General features: G+C 54.8%; 2 protein-coding genes across 6 annotated transcripts in view; one reads left to right on the top strand and one right to left on the bottom strand.

The window, feature by feature from the left end:
* Positions 1-7,012, top strand: part of FSD1 (fibronectin type III and SPRY domain containing 1) — a 16,623-nt gene extending 9,611 nt beyond the window's left edge. The window contains exons 8-13 of one of the 2 annotated variants that reach the window (XM_037738433.1): positions 2,033-2,125; positions 3,029-3,194; positions 3,550-3,629; positions 6,156-6,316; positions 6,518-6,606; positions 6,703-7,012. In XM_037738433.1, the coding sequence (XP_037594361.1) occupies positions 2,033-2,125; positions 3,029-3,194; positions 3,550-3,629; positions 6,156-6,316; positions 6,518-6,606; positions 6,703-6,727 (614 nt within the window). In that variant the 3' untranslated portion in view covers positions 6,728-7,012. Of the gene's footprint in view, positions 1-2,032; positions 2,126-3,028; positions 3,195-3,549; positions 3,630-6,155; positions 6,408-6,517; positions 6,607-6,702 lie in introns of both variants that reach the window. The other variant, XM_017528425.1, reaches the window with a different exon arrangement.
* Positions 7,013-7,226: 214 nt separating this feature from the next.
* Positions 7,227-18,468, bottom strand: part of STAP2 (signal transducing adaptor family member 2) — a 19,967-nt gene continuing 8,725 nt past the window's right edge. Inside the window, exons 2-13 of one of the 4 annotated variants that reach the window (XM_017528426.2) lie at positions 16,342-16,413; positions 16,068-16,190; positions 14,144-14,200; positions 12,999-13,099; positions 11,779-11,913; positions 10,460-10,529; positions 10,269-10,371; positions 10,088-10,153; positions 8,272-8,442; positions 8,090-8,182; positions 7,639-7,713; positions 7,227-7,381 (exon numbers count right to left, since the gene is read on the bottom strand). In XM_017528426.2, the coding sequence (XP_017383915.1) occupies positions 7,317-7,381; positions 7,639-7,713; positions 8,090-8,182; positions 8,272-8,442; positions 10,088-10,153; positions 10,269-10,371; positions 10,460-10,529; positions 11,779-11,913; positions 12,999-13,099; positions 14,144-14,200; positions 16,068-16,190; positions 16,342-16,413 (1,131 nt within the window). In that variant the 3' untranslated portion in view covers positions 7,227-7,316. Of the gene's footprint in view, positions 7,382-7,638; positions 7,849-8,089; positions 8,183-8,271; positions 8,443-10,087; positions 10,154-10,268; positions 10,372-10,459; positions 10,530-11,778; positions 11,914-12,998; positions 13,100-14,143; positions 14,201-16,067; positions 16,191-16,341; positions 16,414-18,468 lie in introns of all 4 variants that reach the window. The other 3 variants (XM_037738434.1, XM_017528427.2, XM_017528428.2) reach the window with 3 other exon arrangements.

Below are 18,468 nucleotides of genomic sequence, written 5' to 3'. Positions count from 1 at the left end.
TACAGGCGCCTGCCACTACGCCTGGCTAATTTTTGTATTTTTAGTAGAGATGGGGTTTCTCCACGTTGACCAGGCTGGTCTCGAACTCCTGACCTGAGGTGATCCACCCGCCTCAGCCACCCAAAGTGCTGGGATTGCAAGAATGAGCCACAGTACCCGGCCACATTTTACCAGTTTACACGTGCTCATTTGGGTGTGCACATATAATTCCACACAGTTTTCTCCCATGTGTAAATTCACGTCACCAGCAACACCACAGTCAAATCATAGATCTCTTCTGTCACTACGAGGCTTCCAGATGCCATGCTTTGCAACCATGGCTCCCTGCCTTTGACAGACTTCCTAGTGAGTGAATTCCTCAGGGCAGAAAGTTGGATTCATCGAAAGGTGTGCAGGAGTGAGGATGCTGATGAAATAGCCACCCGTGTGGTCGTTTGCAATCCACTTACTGTTTTGTTGATTGCTTGGAAAGACAGGAGGGTTGGGGTTGTTTTCTTCTTTCTTTCCCCACTGCTTTTTTTTTGGAAACAGAATCTCGTTCTGTCACCCAGGCTGGAGTGCAGTGGTGCAATCTTGGCTCAATGCCACTTCCGCTTCCCAGATTTTAGCGATTCTCCTGCCTCAGCCTCCTGAGTCGTCGGGACTACAGGCACGTGCCACCTCACCTGGCTACTTTTTATAGTGAAGATGGGGTTTCACCATCTTGTCCAGGCTGGTCTCAAACTCCTGACCTTATGTGATCCTCCTGCCTTGGCCTCCCAAAGTGCTGGGATTACAGGCGTGAGCCAGTGTACCTGGCCTTTTTTTTTTTTTTTGAAAGACAGGTTCTTGCTATCTAGCACAGGCCGGAGTGCAGTCACGCAGTCACAGCTCACTGCAGCTTCAGCCTCCTGGGCTCACATGCTCCTTCTCCCTTAGCCTCCTGAGTAGCTGGGACCACAGGTGTACACCGACGCACCCGGCTAATTTTCTTTTTTTTTTTTTAAGATGGAGTCTCAGCCTGGCACCGTGGCTCATGCCTGTAATCCAAGCACTTTAGAGGCCAAGGTGGGCGGATCACCTGAGGTCGGGGGTTCAAGACCCGCCTGACCAACATGGTGAAACCCTGTCTTTAAAAAAAATGGAATTCGCGGCCGGGCGCGGTGGCTCAAGCCTGTAATCCCAGCACTTTGGGAGGCCGAGGCGGGTGGATCACGAGGTCAAGAGATCGAGACCATCCTGGTCAACACGGTGAAACCCCGTCTCTACTAAAAATACAAAAAATTAGCTGGGCATGGTGGCGCGTGCCTGTAATCCCAGCTACTCAGGAGGCTGAGGCAGGAGAATTGCCTGAACCCAGGAGGCAGAGGTTGCAGTGAGCCGAGATCGCGCCATTGCACTCCAGCCTGGGTAACAAGAGCGAAACTCTGTCTCAAAAAAAAAAAAAAAAAAAAAGATGGAATTCACTCTGTTGCCAGGCCGGAACGCAGTGGCTCCATCTTGGCTCACTGCAACCTCCAGCTTCTGGGTTGAAGCGTTTCTCCTGCCACAGCCTCCTCAGTAGGTAGGAATACAGGTGCCTGCCTAATTTTTGTATTTTTAGTAGAGATGGGGTTTCACCACGTTGGCCAGGCTGGTCTCTAACCCCTGACCTCAAGTGATTGCCCGCCTCAGCCTCCCAAAGTGCTGGGATTCTCATTGTGAGCCACCACACCTAGCCTAATTTTTTTATTTTTTATTATCTATTTGAGACAGAGTCCCAGATAAATGTGTCACACAGGATGGTGCACAGTGGGGCATTACAAATCTCTGAACCAATCACAGTGACTGGGTTTTACAGCATCCTGATTAGCCAGTCTGAAGCTGGGGGCAGAGTCAAGCAATTCATAACCCCTCTAGGAGAGGAGGGCAAGGATGGTTTGTCAGGGATAAGATATTTGTAAGGTGCTTCTTAGAAAGGCGTCGGGAATCACTGTGGGACCTGGCAGCTTCAACCCATGACTCAGAGTCTTGGAGAATACACAAGTGTTGAAATGCCTCTCTTGCCTCCTAGGTCTCAAGTTTGACATGAAATACATGAATTTCCGTGTGAAGGCCTGTAACAAGGCAGTTGCAGGAGAGTTCTCCGAGCCGGTGACTCTGGAGACACTAGGTGACTGGCTTCCACCCTCGCCCTACCCCTGAGTCCATGGCCCCTTCCTCCCAGGACTCCCAGAGACCATGAGAATACTCTAAGCAGAGCTCTCTGGCCTTGTTGCCCTGGCTGCCAGGAAGCTCAAAGTTCCATCCACAGTGGCTTCCTTAGCCTGAGTGTCTGCCATAATCCTGTTTTTGTCTTTTGCTTCTGAGGTTTACCCTGTATACCTTGATGGTTTTTATATATAGCCACACATACTCTCTCTTTACCAAAAAATAGCTAAGTCCTCTGTAGAGCTAGGGATGAGATTTTAGTAGTGAAGACCAATCCCACAGCATGCCACAGTGACACCTTTGCGTGCCCTAGTAGGAAGTCCCTCTGAAGTCTAGCCGAACTCTCTCATGCTGTATCTCCACCCCTTTCTTGGGATTAGTCCTCCATGGAAGCACAGCATAGTGCAGTTGGCTTGAAAATGCCTCCAGACCTGGCTGGGTGTGGTGGCTCACGCCTGTAATCCAAGCACTTTGGAGGCCAAGGCGGGCGGATCACCTGAGGTCCAGAGTTCAAGACCAGCCTGACCAACGTGGTGAAACCCCGTCTTAAAAAAAAAAATGCCTCCAGACCTGGGAGACCTTTGGGCAACAACCCTCTGCCTTCGCGCCTCTGGCTCCATGTTCTGTCCCTTCCACCTTTTGCCATCTTGTGTCTCTGCTGCCCTTCGGCTTGTCTGTCTCTGTATCTGTCTCTCTCTGAGCCTTTGTCGGTCTGTCTGTCTCCGTCTTGGACTCTGTCTCCTTGGCCCTTTGGTTCTCTTTCCCTGTCTTGGTCTGTCTTGGTCACTGTCTGTCTCTCTCTGTCTCTCTCTGTGTCTCTCTGGGTTTCCCCATCTCTGTGACTCCCACGTCTGCCCGGCCCCAGCGTTCATGTTCCGCCTGGATGCATCCACATCCCACCAGAACCTGCGGGTGGATGATCTCTCCGTGGAGTGGGACGCTATGGGCGGGAAGGTGCAGGATATCAAGGCTCGCGAGAAAGATGGCAAGGGGCGGACCGCGTCTCCTGTCAACTCCCCGGCCAGGTAGCCTGCCCCCTCCCCTCCCTAAGTCTCTGGTGGAAGAGATCAAGCTGGACATGGACACAGAGCCCAGTGTGGTCAGAGCTGGGATGGAGGAGGGACCTGGGGCTGGGGGAACCCAGAGAGGGAATGAGGGGAGAGGAGGTTTTGAGGGGGGTTTTGATGGTTGAATAGGAGTTTCCCAGATGACAGAGGGCACAGGCATGTTCTGGCATGAACATGAGGCACTCAGTGTATAGAAAGAGCCCAATACTGCCGGAGATTGACCCAACACCCATAGTGGCTGGCGTGGACTAGGGAAGCCTTACCCTGGGAGATGAGTGTTGAGCTGAGCCTGCTCACTCCCTGCCCTCCACAGAGGTACTCCATCTCCCAAGAGGATGCCTTCAGGTCGTGGGGGACGGGACCGCTTCACCGCTGAATCCTACACAGTGCTGGGTAAGGAGGGGGAGAAGAGGGGGATAGGGGAGTTTGGGACAGGGGCCTAATGGTAGATTGAGGGAGAACCTTTGCCTTTGGCTGTGGAAACAGGCGGCCATCAGCAAAGTTGTTCCTGGAATAACCTGTTGTTCTGGCACTGCCAAATGGAAATATTTGGGGATGAGGGATTGCTGGGGAGAGCCAGAATTTATGGAGTGAAGGAAAGAGACTCTGGACCAGACAGTGCCTGGGCAGGAGCTTGAGGGCAATTTTCTGGAGCCTATGGAGTAGCTGGGACTTGGGGAGTAGCTGGGATTTGGGGAGTAGCTGGAAAGAATGGTTGCCTATAGAGCAGCCATTTATGGGGGAGCTGAAGCCAGGCAGGAGTTTTGGGGGATTGTCTGAGGGTATGTGGAGGAGCCAGAGAGAGTAGTCTGAGGAGAAGTTGATAGCAGCACAGGAATGATTGCATCCGATGAAGAAGCTGAAGTTCGTGGAGGAACTGGAGTTTACGGGAATTGCTACTGTTCAGAATCGAGCTGGAAAAAGAGGCTGAGGTATGAGGAAGTCATTGTGGTCAGAGTACCTAGGGAGAAGGAAGTTAGGGAGTAGCTGGGGTCCTGAGGATAAGCGAGGGCCTGAGGGGAAGTTATGGTTCTCTCAGGATGTAGATTTTCTTGGGAGCACCTGGGATTGGTGAGAGTTTGCTTTATGGAGGAAGCAGAAGATATAGAGAGTTGTCTTTGGAGTTGCAGAAATTAGTGGGAGAGAGAGAGAGCTCATCCTTGGGAAAGGGCCTAGATAATTTGTGGTTTGGGGAGTAGCTGAGATCAGGGAGGAGCAGACCTGGAGAAGACATGTATATGGGAGTTCATCTTGTATCTGGAAAAGAGCTGAGATACGATACAGAGATCAGCTGTGATCTGGGAGGGGCAAGAGTGTGAGGAGAAACTGAAGCTCATGGAATAGCTGCATTGGGAGGAGTCGCTGAGATGGCAAGAACCTGGATCTGGGGCCTGGGCAGGATCTCAGCTCTGGAGAGAATCTGGATTGTGTGCAGAGCTGAAGCCGCGGGGTATCCAAATTCAGAGGGTTCCTGGAGAGTGTAATGGAGGCTTGAGGAGCACCTGAACTCCAGGATGCACTGACGCCTGGAGAGTATCTGGCTTGGGGAATGCCTTGGGGGAACTTCTGCCTTCTGTGTGGAGTTGAGGTCTGGATAGAATCTGGATTCAGAGAACAAGAGGAGAAAGTCTTGAGTCCCGGGAGTGTCTGGACTCGGCCACAGCCAGGAGCCAGAGGGAGCTTCTAGACTCTGCCAGAGCCGGAACTAGGGGGAGCGTCTGCACTCCAGGAGGGCTTGAGGCCTGCAGGAACACGATGAGTCTTCCGAGAGCAAGGGTTGGAGGAGGATCTAGTTTCTGGGAAGAACTGAGAGGTATTTGGACATGCGGAGGAACTGAAGGAAGTTTGTATGTCCTGGAAGAGTCTGGGAGGAGTAGCTTGGGCTTGTAGAGAATCTGAAAGGAGTAACTGAGGCTTGGGGAGTTTCTGGGCTTACTAAATCTCTAGAGGAAGTTGGTAAAGCCTAGGGAATACCTGGAGCCCAAGGAGTATCGGGGGGGAATACCTGGGACACAAGGAATATCTGGAGGGAATAGCTGGGGCTGAAGGAGCATCTGGAGGGAACAGCTGCAGCCTGAGGAGTATCTGGAGGGTAATAGCTGGGACCTTGAAGAGTATCTGGGGGGAAATAGCTGGGAGCGAGGAGTATCTGTGAGGAATAGCTGGAGCCTCAGGAGTATCTGCGGGAACATCTGGGTCCTCAAGGAGTATGTGGAGGGAATAGCTGGGATGCCAAGGAATATCTGGGAGAAATAGCTGGTGCCAGAGGAGTATCTGGAGGGAATAGCTAGGACCTGAGGAGTATCTGGATGGAATAACTGGAGCCCAAGGAGTATCTGGAGGGAATAGCTGGGTCCCCGAGGAGTATCTGGGGGGAATAGCTGGGTCCTCAAGGAGTATCTTGGGGGAATAGCTGGGTCCCCAGGGAGTATCTGGGGGGGAATAGCTAGAGTCCAAGGAGTATCTGGAGGGAATAGCAGGAACTGAGGAGTAGCTGAAGGGAATAGCTAGAGCCTGAGGAGTATCTGGAGGGAATAGCTGGGCTCAAGAGTATCTGAGGGGAATAGCTGGGACTCTCAGGGATATCTGGGGGAAATAGCTGGGATCCCAAGGAGTGTCTGGGGGTAATAACTGGCACCTGAGGATATCTGGAGGGAATCACAGGGACAGTGGAGTATCTGGAAGGAATAGCTGGGGCCCAAGGAGTATCTGGGGGGAATACCTGGGAACTTCAGGAGTATCTGAAGGGAATAGCTAGGGCTCAAGGGGTACCTGGGGGTACAGCTAGCAACCTGAGGAGTATCTGGAGGGAGCAGCTGTGGTGTAGGGAGCCCCTCAGTGGCTAGCCCTTTGTGGAAGGGTATCTGTGGCTGAGTTCTACCCAGATCCTCTGCCCACCTCTCCTGCCCTGCGCCCCAGGGGACACGCTGATCGACGGTGGGGAGCATTACTGGGAGGTACGCTATGAGCCCGACAGCAAAGCGTTTGGCGTGGGCGTGGCCTACCGCAGCCTGGGCCGCTTTGAGCAGCTGGGCAAGACAGCCGCCTCCTGGTGCCTGCACGTGAACAACTGGCTGCAGGTCAGCTTCACGGCCAAGCACGCCAACAAGGTCAAGGTGCTGGACACCCCCGTGCCCGACTGCCTGGGTGTGCACTGTGACTTCCACCAAGGTGACCCCAAGCCCCAGCTGCCGTCTCTGGCTGCCCCTGCCTGAGTCCCCTCCCTCTGCCCCTATCCCACTTCTGACTGGCCCCACTGTCCATCTGCGTCCCCACCCCAGGCCTCCTGTCCTTCTACAACGCCCGCACCAAACAAGTGCTTCACACCTTCAAGACCAAGTTCACACAGCCGCTCCTGCCCGCTTTCACGGTGAGCTGCCCGCCGCGGTCCAGGGGTAGGAGAGGGTGGTGCTGGGTGCCGGGGTTCGAAGCTGAGCCCCTCCCGCCTCCCCCCGCTGTCCCTCAGGTATGGTGTGGCAGCTTCCAGGTGACAACAGGCCTGCAGGTCCCCAGCTCCGTGCGCTGCCTGCAAAAGCGAGGCAGTGCTACCAGCAGTTCCAACACCAGCCTCACCTAGGCCCCCAGGCAACCCCCAGCCGGGGTGTTTTTGGGGGGGCCACTGCCAGGCCCGGCTGCTGGAGCCAGGCCACCTCCTCTGTCACTTGCTGCTTGGAGCCTTAACTCCTGATGGGGGGGTCATCAAGAGGGAGTGGGCACCCTGGCGGGCCCTCCTCGCCTTCTCCCCTCTTAATAAAGGTCAAACACTGGCCAGGCCAGGCCACAGTGCTGGTTCTTTGGGCCTGGGTGGTCCTCTCTGGTGTGTGGCACTGGGACCTCAGCCTTCCCAGCTGTAAAATGGGCTTTTCTCCCAGGATATGGTGGTAGGTTTCACTGCACTAAGGGTCATTGGGAGTGAATGGGGCCATCCGTAGGCAGACATCTGACAGATCCCTCGTCCCCTCCTCCCCCAAGCCAAGCCAGACACATGGGTCCTGGGGTCAGTGTTTTAATCCTGGGAGAAAGAATCTGGTCACTGAGCTGTGCCCCGGGACTGGCCCACTGGTTCCCGGCGTGTCCGACTCAGTGCTCCAGTGCTCGCCTCTTCTCCAGCTTCTTTTGTAGCTCTGCGGTCACGTCTGCCAGCCCTGGGGGTTCAGGAGTAGGGGCTGCAGCTGGCTTAGGAATCCCCAGTCCGTGCCCTGCCCCCTGACAGCCACCCAGGACCGGCTGGGATTTGCAGGGCACAGTGCAACGTGACAATGTGCTTGAAAGCATTAGGAATTTCAAGAAAGAGACAGCAGAGCCTTAAAAGGCAGGGTGTTTTGGAGCTTGGGGCCCTGTGTGACTGCATGGGTCATGCGCCTGGGAAGCCTGCCCCGCCCTGACCCTGCAGACCCCTTACCCGGTGTGGGGAAGAGAGGCTGGGCTGAGCTGGCTGGCAGCTTCCTGGGAAAGCCACCATTAACGATTTTGGGCTCTGGAAGAGAAGACAGATGAGGCCAGGTGTGGTGGCTCACGCCTGTAATCCCAGCACTTTGGGAGGCTGAGGTGGGTGAATCACTTGAGGTCAGGAGTTCGAGACCAGTCTGGGCAACATGGTGAAACCCCTTCTCTACTAAAAATACAAAAATTAGATGGGCGTGATGGCGGGTGCCTGTAATCCCAGCTACTCAGGAGGCTGAGGCAGGAGAATCGCTTGAACCCGGGAGGCGGAGATTGCAGTGAGCCGAGATCGCACCACTGCCCTCCAGCCTGGGCAACAGAGCGAGACTCCGTCTTCAACAACAGCAACAGAGATAAGCGCTGAGGCTGGCCAGCCATCGGGTGAGGGAGGGATTGGGGGGGACCCCTACCTGGCTTGGGTCCAGTGGGTGGCTTTGGAGGCTTTGCAGGAGCCTTTGGCAACTTCTTCGGCTTCAGGATGACCGGCCGACTGGAGGGAGCCACTGCGTGAACAAAGGTGTAATGTGTCACATCAGCTGTTAACCTGTTCCCGCAACCCCCCTGGCTCTCAGCAGCTCTGCTCCCCACCCACCGTCTTGGTTCTCATAGTCAACAGTTGGGGCGTCCCCAATGGGGGTCACGTAGTTCTCTTCCTGGTCTGGTAGTGGCGGCAGTGGGGGTAATGGGGGCAGCTTGTCCTGGCTGGACACAGGCACAGACGCAGGAGGTGGTGGCTTGGGGCCACTTGTGGAGGGTGCAGGACCTGATGGGGAAAGTTAGTCAGCTGTCAAGACCCATGTCATACAGGGACATAGCGGGGGGGACGGGGGGGGGCTGTGTGCATGACTGGAGACGTGTCCCTGTGCGTGGTGGCTGACACCTGTAATCTCAGCATTTTGCGGGGCTGGGGTGGCTAGATCACCTGAGGTCGGGTTGAAGACCAGCCTGGCCAATATGGTGAAACACCATCTCTACTAAACATATAAAAATTAGCCTGGCATGGTGGTGGGTGCCTGTATTCCCAGCTACTCAGGGGGCTGAGGCAGGAGAATCACTTGAACCTGGGAGGCGGGGGTTGCAGTGAGCGGAGATTGGGCCACTGCACTACAGGCTAGGTGACAGAGCGACTCTGTCTCAAAAAAAAAAAAATCTGGGCTGGGTGCGGTGGCTCATGCCTGTAATCCTAGCACTTTTGGAGACTCAGGCAGGTGGATCACAAGGTCAGGAGTTCGAGACCAGCCTGACCAACATGGTGAAATCCCATCTCTACTAAAAATACAAAAAATTAGCCAGGCGTGGTAGCACAGGCCTGTAATCCCAGCTATTCAGAAGGCTGAGGCAGGGGAATCTCTGCACCTGGGAAGCGGAGGTTGCAGTGAGCCAAGATGGTGCCATTGCACTCCAGCCTGGGCAACAGAGCGAGACGCTGTCTCAAAAAAAAAAAGTATGTTTTCGTGTGGGATACACATGTACACTAAATGAATCTGCATAAGTCAAATCGAAGTGCAAGGTTTGTGCACACATGCCTGCTGTGTGTATACGTGCATGACTGCACGCCCACTAAGGTATCTGCTTCGGTGCTTGTCTGGATGAGTGTGTTATGCCCATGTATCTATACGTGTCTGATTTTGTGCTTGTGCATGGAAGTGTCTGCATTTATGTGCACAGACGATTGTGGCGTGAGACAGGTATATCTGTGCTACATGGCGCGTGTATATGAATGGAATTGGGGTACACGTGTATTTATCCATGTGTGGATCTATCATGCCTCCACAAGTGTGTGCCAGCTTCTGGCTAGGCAGGTGGTCACAGTTCGTGGATCATGCATGTGTGTGTGGATATGGTACTTGGGGGTCCCTATATATGCCCAGTGCAGGGAAGACCAGATCACCCATCCTACATTCCTTTCTAGCGTGTTCTCTGCCTCCTCCTCCCACTCCGTAAACAGGACCGATTTCCACTTGTTCACCAACACCTATCCCGATTCCCGGTCTCTAGGGGGCTACTGTTTGTCCGGGTCACCCCCTGTCCCTTCAATCCCCATTTCTACCTAAGAAGATCCTTTGGGACCATTTGCAAAGACCTCCCCTAGGAAGCTTTCCCTTCTCTGCCCCCATCTCCTCCCAAACTCTAGGTGCCTCTCTCCAGCCCAGGTTTTACCTCCACCCCAAATTCGACCCTACAGGATGAGAGTGTCTGCGTTTAGCTGGGTCCACCACCCTACTCTACAAGCTGGGACCCTCCCCACCCCGCCCCGACACCCCGAAGGCAGGATCTGAGTCATTTCTGTCCCTGCAATTTTGTGAGCAACATCAGATACAAGCAATGCAGCCATCAAACTGAGGGGGTGTGGCTGGATGTGGGGTCCTCGATCCCTCCCACCTCGGCCCGCGGGGAGGGGACGTCACCTGGGCCCGGGGCGGAGGGCGCCACCCACACACACTCGCCATTCTCCTTATCGGCCTCCACGTAGCCTGGAACAGAGAGGGCGGCCTGGAGGAAGCGGGGCGGCCAGGGCGGCCCCGTCCGTCCGGGCTGGGGCGGGAGAGGTGAGGACTGGGCCCCGGAACTCCCTGAAGCCGCACCCACCTAGCACCTTCTCGTAGTCCTCGTCAAACAGGAAGGGCACCAGCGCCTTTTTGGTGTGCGACACGAAATAGTTGACCACGGCGTCCAGGGAAGTACAAGAGAACTGGGGCGAACGGGAGAGCGGTCAGGCTGCTGGGGAAGGGGCGCAGACCCCACAAAAGCACTTCTGGGGACTCCGGCCCAACGCTCACCGGCTCTTCCACGTCGATCACGTACTTGGTTCCCTCCCGCTTCACCTTATAATGCCGGACCACGTGCGTCCTGCACGAGCAGAGAGTGAGTGAGGCGGTCAGCTCAGGCTCCCATAGCGCTCCCCAACCCCGGGAAGGCCCGCCCCGAACCGAGGCTCCGCCCCCAATAGAAATGGGTTCAGACTGGCTCCGCCCCCAGAGGAGGGCCCGCCCCTGACTGGCTCCACCCTATGGAGGACCGAAGCCCCTCTATACCCCCGGAGCACTGACTGCCCGTTCCCAGTACTGCTCCCACAGAAGACCCCACCCACAGTCTTGGCACCTTCTCCAGGGAGAGACCAGGCCAGACTGGCACCACTACAGAAAAGGCCAGCCCCTCATTCTGGCACCGCGCCCAGGGAGAACCAGGCCTTAAAGACTCCGCCCCGGGTAATGCCCGGGTAAGGCCCCGCCCCTGTAATAGCTCCACCCCCAGTCCCCGACTCCCCTTTTTACATTGCCCTGCCTAACCCTGGACTGGGATTGAAAATTTGACTCCGCCCCCAGCGTGGCTCCGCCTTCACAGCCCTACTCAACTTCCAAAGGGTCACGGCCATGACTCTACCCATAGATCCTGACTCTATTCAAAGGGTCCATTCCACCCCTGGATTTGACTTCATCCCTTCCAGACGCCCAAACCCGGCTCCTGCGTACCTTACCTTCTGGAGAAGCCGACCCTAACCCAGGGATCTGAGTCTACTTACAGGTTGTCCCAGCTCCTAACCCAAGACCTCCTGGCTGCTCCTACACAGGGGTCTGCAGCCCTGCCTGGGCTCTACCTTCGCCCCCAGGTATTGACCCCATACCTGGGACAGGGCCAACCTCAGGATCCCACAACACCGGAGCTCTGATCCCGCCCCCAACCCGCCCTGTCTAGCTCTGACTCTGCCCCTAGTCTCCCGTGCTCAGCTCTGACTCCGTCCCCAACCCGCCCAGCTGAGCTCTGACTCCGCCCCCAGCCTCCCAGCTCAGCTGACTCCGCCCCCAGCCCGCTCAGCTCAGCTGGCTCCGCCCCCAACCCGCCCAGCTTAGCTCTGACTCCGCCCCCAGTCTCCTCCGCTCAGCTGACTCCATCCTCAGCCCGCCCAGCGCAGCTGCACAGCTGACTCCGCCCCCAACCCGCCCAGCTCAGCTCTGACTCCGCCCCCAGTCTCCCCTCTAAGTTCAGACTCCGCCGCTAGGCCTATCCACTAGCGCGGGTCGAGCTCCGCCCCTGCTTCTGACCACACCCCCGGGCCCACCCTCCTCCCACCCAGGGCTCCGGAGCCGCGCATGCGTACCCATTGTGCATCTGCCGCGTGGTGACCGACGCGCCGTCTGCGCCGTCCCCGCTGGGCCGCAGCAGCAGGTTTCCGCACTCGGGGTACCGCTCTAGGAGCAGTTGTGCCTCCAGCCGGCTCACCTTCAGGAAGCACCTGTGGCGGGCCGCGTCACCCATCGTGACCCCGGAGACCAGGTCCGCTCTTCCGCACGTAAACCCCGCCTCCTCGGAGACCCAGCCCCATCCCCATCCCGGTCTCCGTCTCCTAGGCCCAGGAGACCCTGCTCTGCGCTCCAGACCCAGTCCGGCCTTTCTGTGTTTTTGTTTTGTTTCTTTTTTTGAGATAGAGTTTCGCTCTTGTTGCCCAGGCTGGAGTGCAATAGGACGTTCTTGACTCACTGCAACCTCCGTCTCCTGGGTTCAAGCGATTCTCCTGCCTCAGCCCCCCCGATTAGCTGGGATTACAGGCATGCACCACCACACCCGGCTAATTTTTTTATTTTTAGTTGAGATGGGGTTTCACCATATTGGTCAGGCTGGTCTAGAACTCCCGACCTCAGGTGATCCCCCCGCCTCGGCCTCCCAAACTGCTGGAATTACAGGCGTGAGCCACTGGGACTGGCCTAGTATTTTTTTTTTTAAAGAGGCGGGGGCTCGCTATGTTGCCACTGTTTGCTTTTGAATTGGGCCCAAGCACTCCTCTCTCCTCTACCTCCCAAGGCGCTGAGATGACAGGCGTTAGCCACCGTGGACAGCCAGGCTTCTAATTCTGACCCCGTAGATACAGCCCCAACCCCAAGGCACAGACCCAGGCCAGGGAGACCAAGCGCTACCTCGCAGGCACTTGGAGCCTTCCCTAGGGGCCCTGCCTGCCTCCCTAATCCCCAAGAACCGCCCACAATGATGATGCTCCGCCCCCCATCCAAGCCCCGCCTCTGGGGTCCTGGCTATGCCCTCTGGCAAATAACCCCTCCCCAGAGCCTCAGCCTCACCTTCTAGACACCTAGACTGACCCCCCCATCCTGCCCCCACTCCTCAGGCCTAGCCCTGTCGCTGAAGACACATTCAGTCCTCTAGGCCCCTAAACCTCCCCTTGGAAACCCTCCCCCAACTCCCAGCTTGGGCCTTACCCTAATGCAGTTCTCATGCAAAATCCAAGACCCAGTTCACCGCCCACCCTCAGCGCACACCCACCTCCTGCCCCATCCTGCAGCCCCTTGGGACTGGCAGGGCACTCACGAGGGTGTCTCCAGTGCACGGCGTGCCTCCTCTTTGGCCAAAACTTCAGCCATCATGTATAGGTGTCCAGGAAGCAGGGTCAGGTTGGACGGGACACGGAGCTGAGGGGCAGGCGATCAAGGGACAGTGACCACACCCAGCTGGCCGTGAATGGACGGCTGTGTCCAAGTCACACAGTGACAAACTGAGGCCAGAGCTCAGAGCCATAAACTCTGACACTTTCGGAGGCAAGGAGGTCTTCCAGAGGGTGCAGAGGGGTTGCATGAGAGTAGATGCTGGAATCTAGGGTTTCAAACAAAAGTCTCCAGGGGCCAGGCAGGTGTCAAACTCAATGGCTGCCAGGGCAAGCCAAGAAACAGGGAAATCAGACGCCTGTAATCCCAGCACTTTTGGAGGCCGAGGTGGGTGGATGGCTTGGGCACAGGAGTTGGGAGACAAGCCTGGGCAACATAGGGAGCCCTGCTCTACAAAAAAAAAATTTTTTTTTTTTAAACAGAGTTTTGCTTTCCTTGCCCGGGCCGGAGTGCAATGGCGCGATCTTGGCTCACCGCAACCTCCGCCTACTGGATTCAAGTGATTCTCCTTCCTCAGTCTCCTGAGTAGCTGGGATTACAGGCAGGTGCCACCATGCCCAACTAATTTTGTATTTTTAGTAGAGATGGGGTTTCTCCATGTTGGTCAGGCTGGTCTTGAACTTCTGACCTCAGGTGATCCACCCACCTCGGCCTCCCAAAGTGCTGGGATTACAGGTGTGAGCAACTGCACCTGGCCCTTGCTCTACAAAAAGTTTTAAAAATTAGTCAGATGTGGTGACCTGTGCCTGTAGTCCCATCTACTTGGGAGGCTGAGGCAGGAGGACTGCTTGAGCCTCGTTGTTGGAGGCTGCAGTGTGCTATGATCATACCACTTCACTCCAGCCTGGGCAACAGAGCAAGACCCTGTCTCAAAAAAATAATAATAAGAAATACGACCAGTCGCTGTGGCTCACACCTGTAATCCCAGCACTTGGGGATCCGAGGCAGGCAGATCAGTTGAGGTCAGGAGTTTGAGACCAGTCTGGCCAAAATGGCGAAACTGGGTTTGTTTGGAGAATGAAGGATGGTAAAAAGAGAACGTGAGAGAGGGCGCAGAGAGCCAGTACTTACCTCCACCACCGTCAAGATGAAGCCCTTCCACATCTCTCGACACTCCAAGGTTTCTACCTGTGGAACAAAAGAAAAGAATCATGTCACTGAGCCTCAGTCTCCTCATCTATGAAATGGAACTGGGGCACTTCAAAGGGCTATTTTCTTCTCTTTTCCCTTCCTTCCTCCCTCCCTCCTTTCTTTCTCTTTCTTGCTTTTTCTTTTTTTTCTTCCTCGTGTGCAGTGGAAAAATCTCAGCTCACTGCACCCTCCGCCTCCCAGGTTCAACCAATTCTCCTGCCTCAGCCTCCTAAGTAGCTGGGATTACATGCACCCACTATCATGTCTGGCCAATTTTTTGTATTTTTAGTAGAGACAGGGTTTCGCCATGTTGACCAGGCTGGTCTCAAACTCCTGACCTCGTGATCAGCCCACCTCAGTCTCCCAAAGTGCTGGGATTACAGGCGTGAGCCAGTGTGCCTGCCCCAAAGGGCTGTTTTCTTTCTGGTTTTGGTTTGGTTTGGTTTCTGGGTGTCTTGTTTTTTGTTTTCTTGAGACAGGGGTCTCTGGTTCTGGTGGCACAGGTGCCATGGCGAAATCATGGCTGACTGCAGCCTCCATCCCCCTGGGCTCAAGTGATCCTCCCGCCTCAGCCTCCTGAGTAGCTGGAACCACAGGCATGCACCACCTTGCCTGGCTTTTTATTTATTTTTTTTCTGTTAGACATGAGGGTCTTGCTTTGTTGCCCAGGCTGGTCTTGAACTCCTGGGCTCAAGCTATCCTTCTGACTTGGCCTCCGAAAGTGCTCAGATTACAGGCATGAGCCACCATGCCTGGCTGGTACTATAATTTTCGATGCTGTTATATGAACATTTGAAAACCATATATCAGGCTGGAGGCAGCGGCTCACGTCTGTCATCCAGCACTCTGGAAGGCCAAGGCGGGAGGATCACTTGAGTTCAGGAGTTCAAGACCAGACTGGGTAACATAGTGAGCACCCTGTCTCTACAAAAAATAAAATATTAGCCAGGAATAGTGGCATGTGCTTGGCTGAGGTGGGAGGATCGCTTGGGCCTGGGAGGTAGAGGCTGCAGTGAGCTATGATCTCACCACTGCACTCTAGCCTGGGCGATGAGCAAGAGACCCTGTCTCAAAATAAAATAATAGAAAAACAAAGATCAGATTCCAGACTTTTCCTGCTCTAAACCCTCCCATAGACTAGGCACAGTGGCTCACGCCTGTAATCCCAGCACTTTGGGAGGTTGAGGTGGGCGGATCACTTTAGATCGGGAGTTCAAGACCAGCCTGGCCAACATGGAGAAACCCCATCTCTACCAAAAATACAAAAAGTAGCTGGGTGTGGTGGCAGGTGCCTGCAATCCCAGCTCCTTGGGAGGCTGAGGCAGGAGAATCGCTTGAACCCGGGAGGCAGAGGTTGCAGTGAGCCGAGATCGCGCCACTGCACTTCAGCCTTGGCGCCAGAGCAAGACTCTGTCTCAAAAATAAAAATAAAAACCCCTCCCGGCAGAGCACAATGGCTCACGCCTGTAATCCTGGCACTCTGGGAGGCCAAGGCGGGTGGATCACGAGGTTAGGACTTCAAGACCAGCCTGGCCTACATGGTGAAACCCTGTCTCTACCAAAAATACAAAAATTAGCCATGCTTGGAGGTGCACGCCTGTAATCCCAGCTACTCGAGAGGCTGAGGCAGGAGAATCGCTTGAACCCAGGAGGCAGAGGTTGCCGTTAGCCGAGATTGCACCACTGCACTCCAGCCTCGGCAACAGAGCGAGACTCCCTCTCCAAAAACAAGAATAATAATTGAAATAAAATAAACCCTCCCATCACACCCAGCTCCTTTGGGGTCAAGACCACAATGGAGGGGGAGCATTTAAGTATCTTCTGCCAGCACCTCCTCTCCCCACCCCTCCACCAAGGGACCTACCTTGAATTTGATCTCCTGATTCCGGAGAACCAGGCAGAAGTGGGTGCCAGGGTCACGTGAGCTTCCCCAGGGAATCTCGTCTTTGAGTTTCTCAAATGCTCCCAGGTTTAGCTTCTCCACGTGCTGAGGGCACAGAAGCAAGGGTCTGGCTCCAGTTCTTTGGCCACCAGGCCCCCGGATGATGTAGCAGCCGCCTTGGCCTCACCATCAACATTGTCTGCTTGGTCTCGGGTCAAGGGAAGGCCAGTTTTGGAGCCTCCATTCTCATCCTTACCTGGAAGTCCCGGTTGCTGTTGTAGAAATAAATGGTGAGACCCTGGAGGCCTGCCCAGAACTTCTTGTAATCCTGGGGACCAGAAGTGCAGAAAGAGGAGGTGAGGCGGCAAAGCCAGTGCCTCTCATGTACTCAATCCTGCCTCAGGACCTTTGCACTGGCTGTGGTCTCTGCCCCGCTCTGCCCCCAGATCTTCGTCACCTCCTGCCTTGCGTTTCTGATCAAATGTTGGCTTCTCAGGAAGACCCTCCCTGAGACGGCCCAGATTCTGGTATCTGGGCCTGTTTTCCTCTGAGAAAGGACCAAATGGAACCTTGATGTGATTGGGGACCCAGAGCAGCTCCCCCAGTCTATGGAGATGGGGGCTCCAGGGGTAAGTTGAACTACCTGGTTTAGTGGTGTCCCGTCCCCGTCCATCTTCCATCATCCAGCTACCTATACCCTCTATCTGTCATCCGCCCACCATCCATCTACCCACCCACCCATCTACACACCCATCATCCAGTTACCCATCCATCTACCCACCCATCCATCCACCTACCATTCACACATCCATTCATCTATCCATCCACCCACCATCCACCCACTCATCCATCCATCCATCACACCGCATCCATCCATTATCCATCCATTCATCATCCATCCATCCATCCATCCCCCACTGAACATCCATCATGCAACCGTCATCCACCCATTCATCTATCCATCCTTCCATCATCTATCCATCCATTATCCGCCCATGCATCCATCCACCTACCATCCACCCATCCATTCATCTAACCATTTACCCACCATCCACCCATCTATCAACCCCATCCATCCACTCATTCATCTATCCATCCCTCTATCATCTATCCATCCATTATCCGCCCATGCATCCATCCCCCTACCATTCACCCATCCATTCATCTAACCATTTACCCACCATCCACCCATCTATCAACCCCATCCATCCACTCATTCATCTATCCATCCCTCTATCATCTATCCATCCATTATCCGCCCATGCATCCATCCCCCTACCATTCACCCATCCATTCATCTAACCATTTACCCACCATCCACCCATCTATCAACCCCATCCATCCACTCATTCATCTATCCATCCCTCTATCATCTATCCATCCATTATCCCCCCATGCATCCATCCACCTACCATTCACCCATCCATTCATCCATCTAACCATCTACCCGCCATCTACCCACACATCCATCCATCCATCATCCCCCATCCAGCATTCATCCGTCATCCATCCATTCATCCATCCATACATCACCCACCATCCATCCATCCACCCATCAGTTTGTCCACCCACCCATCCATCTACTCGTCCATCCATCCTTCCATCATCTGTCCATCCATCTATCCACCCACTCATCCATCTGTCTACCCATCCATCCATCCACCTACCCACTCATCCATCCATCGCTTATCCATCCTCATACTCATCCATCCATCCATCATCCGTCTACCCACCCATCTGCCCACTCATCCATCCATCCATCCAGCACCCACCCATCCATCTACCCACTCATGTATGCACTTATCCATACACCCACACATCCTTTCAGCCACCATCCGGCCCATATCTATCCATTCACCAAGCCTCCGCCCATCCCCCGTTCATCTACCCATCTGTGTGTCCATTGGTAGACACACACGCAGATACACACATGCATGCACCTAACATTTACTGAAGGCCTCCTTTGTGCCAGCCCTGCAGCAGGCACTGGGAGCAGAGCAGTCCAGAATTAAACACCGTATTACCAGTTACCGTATTGCTTTGTCATGTACCCGCGATGTGCTGTTGGGCAAGTTATTTGAGCTGTCTCTGTCTCAGTTTCCCCAGCTGTAAAATGGCGATGATAATGGTACCAACTTTGGAGGATCTCGTGAGCATTAGGTGAGTTTCTACATGGGAAGCAGCGGGGCTGCACTGCGTCAAGTCCTCAGCATGTGAACTGGGACTACAGCCCTAACCCCTATTTCATAAAACAGAAAACTGAGCCTCAAAGATTAAGTCACTTGCATAAGGCCTGGGAGCAAAGAAAGTGTGGAGCTGGGATTAGAACCTGGGTCTTCTGGATTCAGACCCATGATCTTCTCTTTTTTTTTTTTTTTTTTTT

This window comes from Cebus imitator, unplaced genomic scaffold (genome assembly GCF_001604975.1).
Source record: "Cebus imitator isolate Cc_AM_T3 unplaced genomic scaffold, Cebus_imitator-1.0 Scaffold53, whole genome shotgun sequence".
Taxonomy (NCBI): domain Eukaryota; kingdom Metazoa; phylum Chordata; class Mammalia; order Primates; family Cebidae; genus Cebus; species Cebus imitator.
The sequence above is the reverse complement of the archived record's forward strand: the minus strand, read 5'-3'. Positions and strand labels throughout refer to the sequence as shown.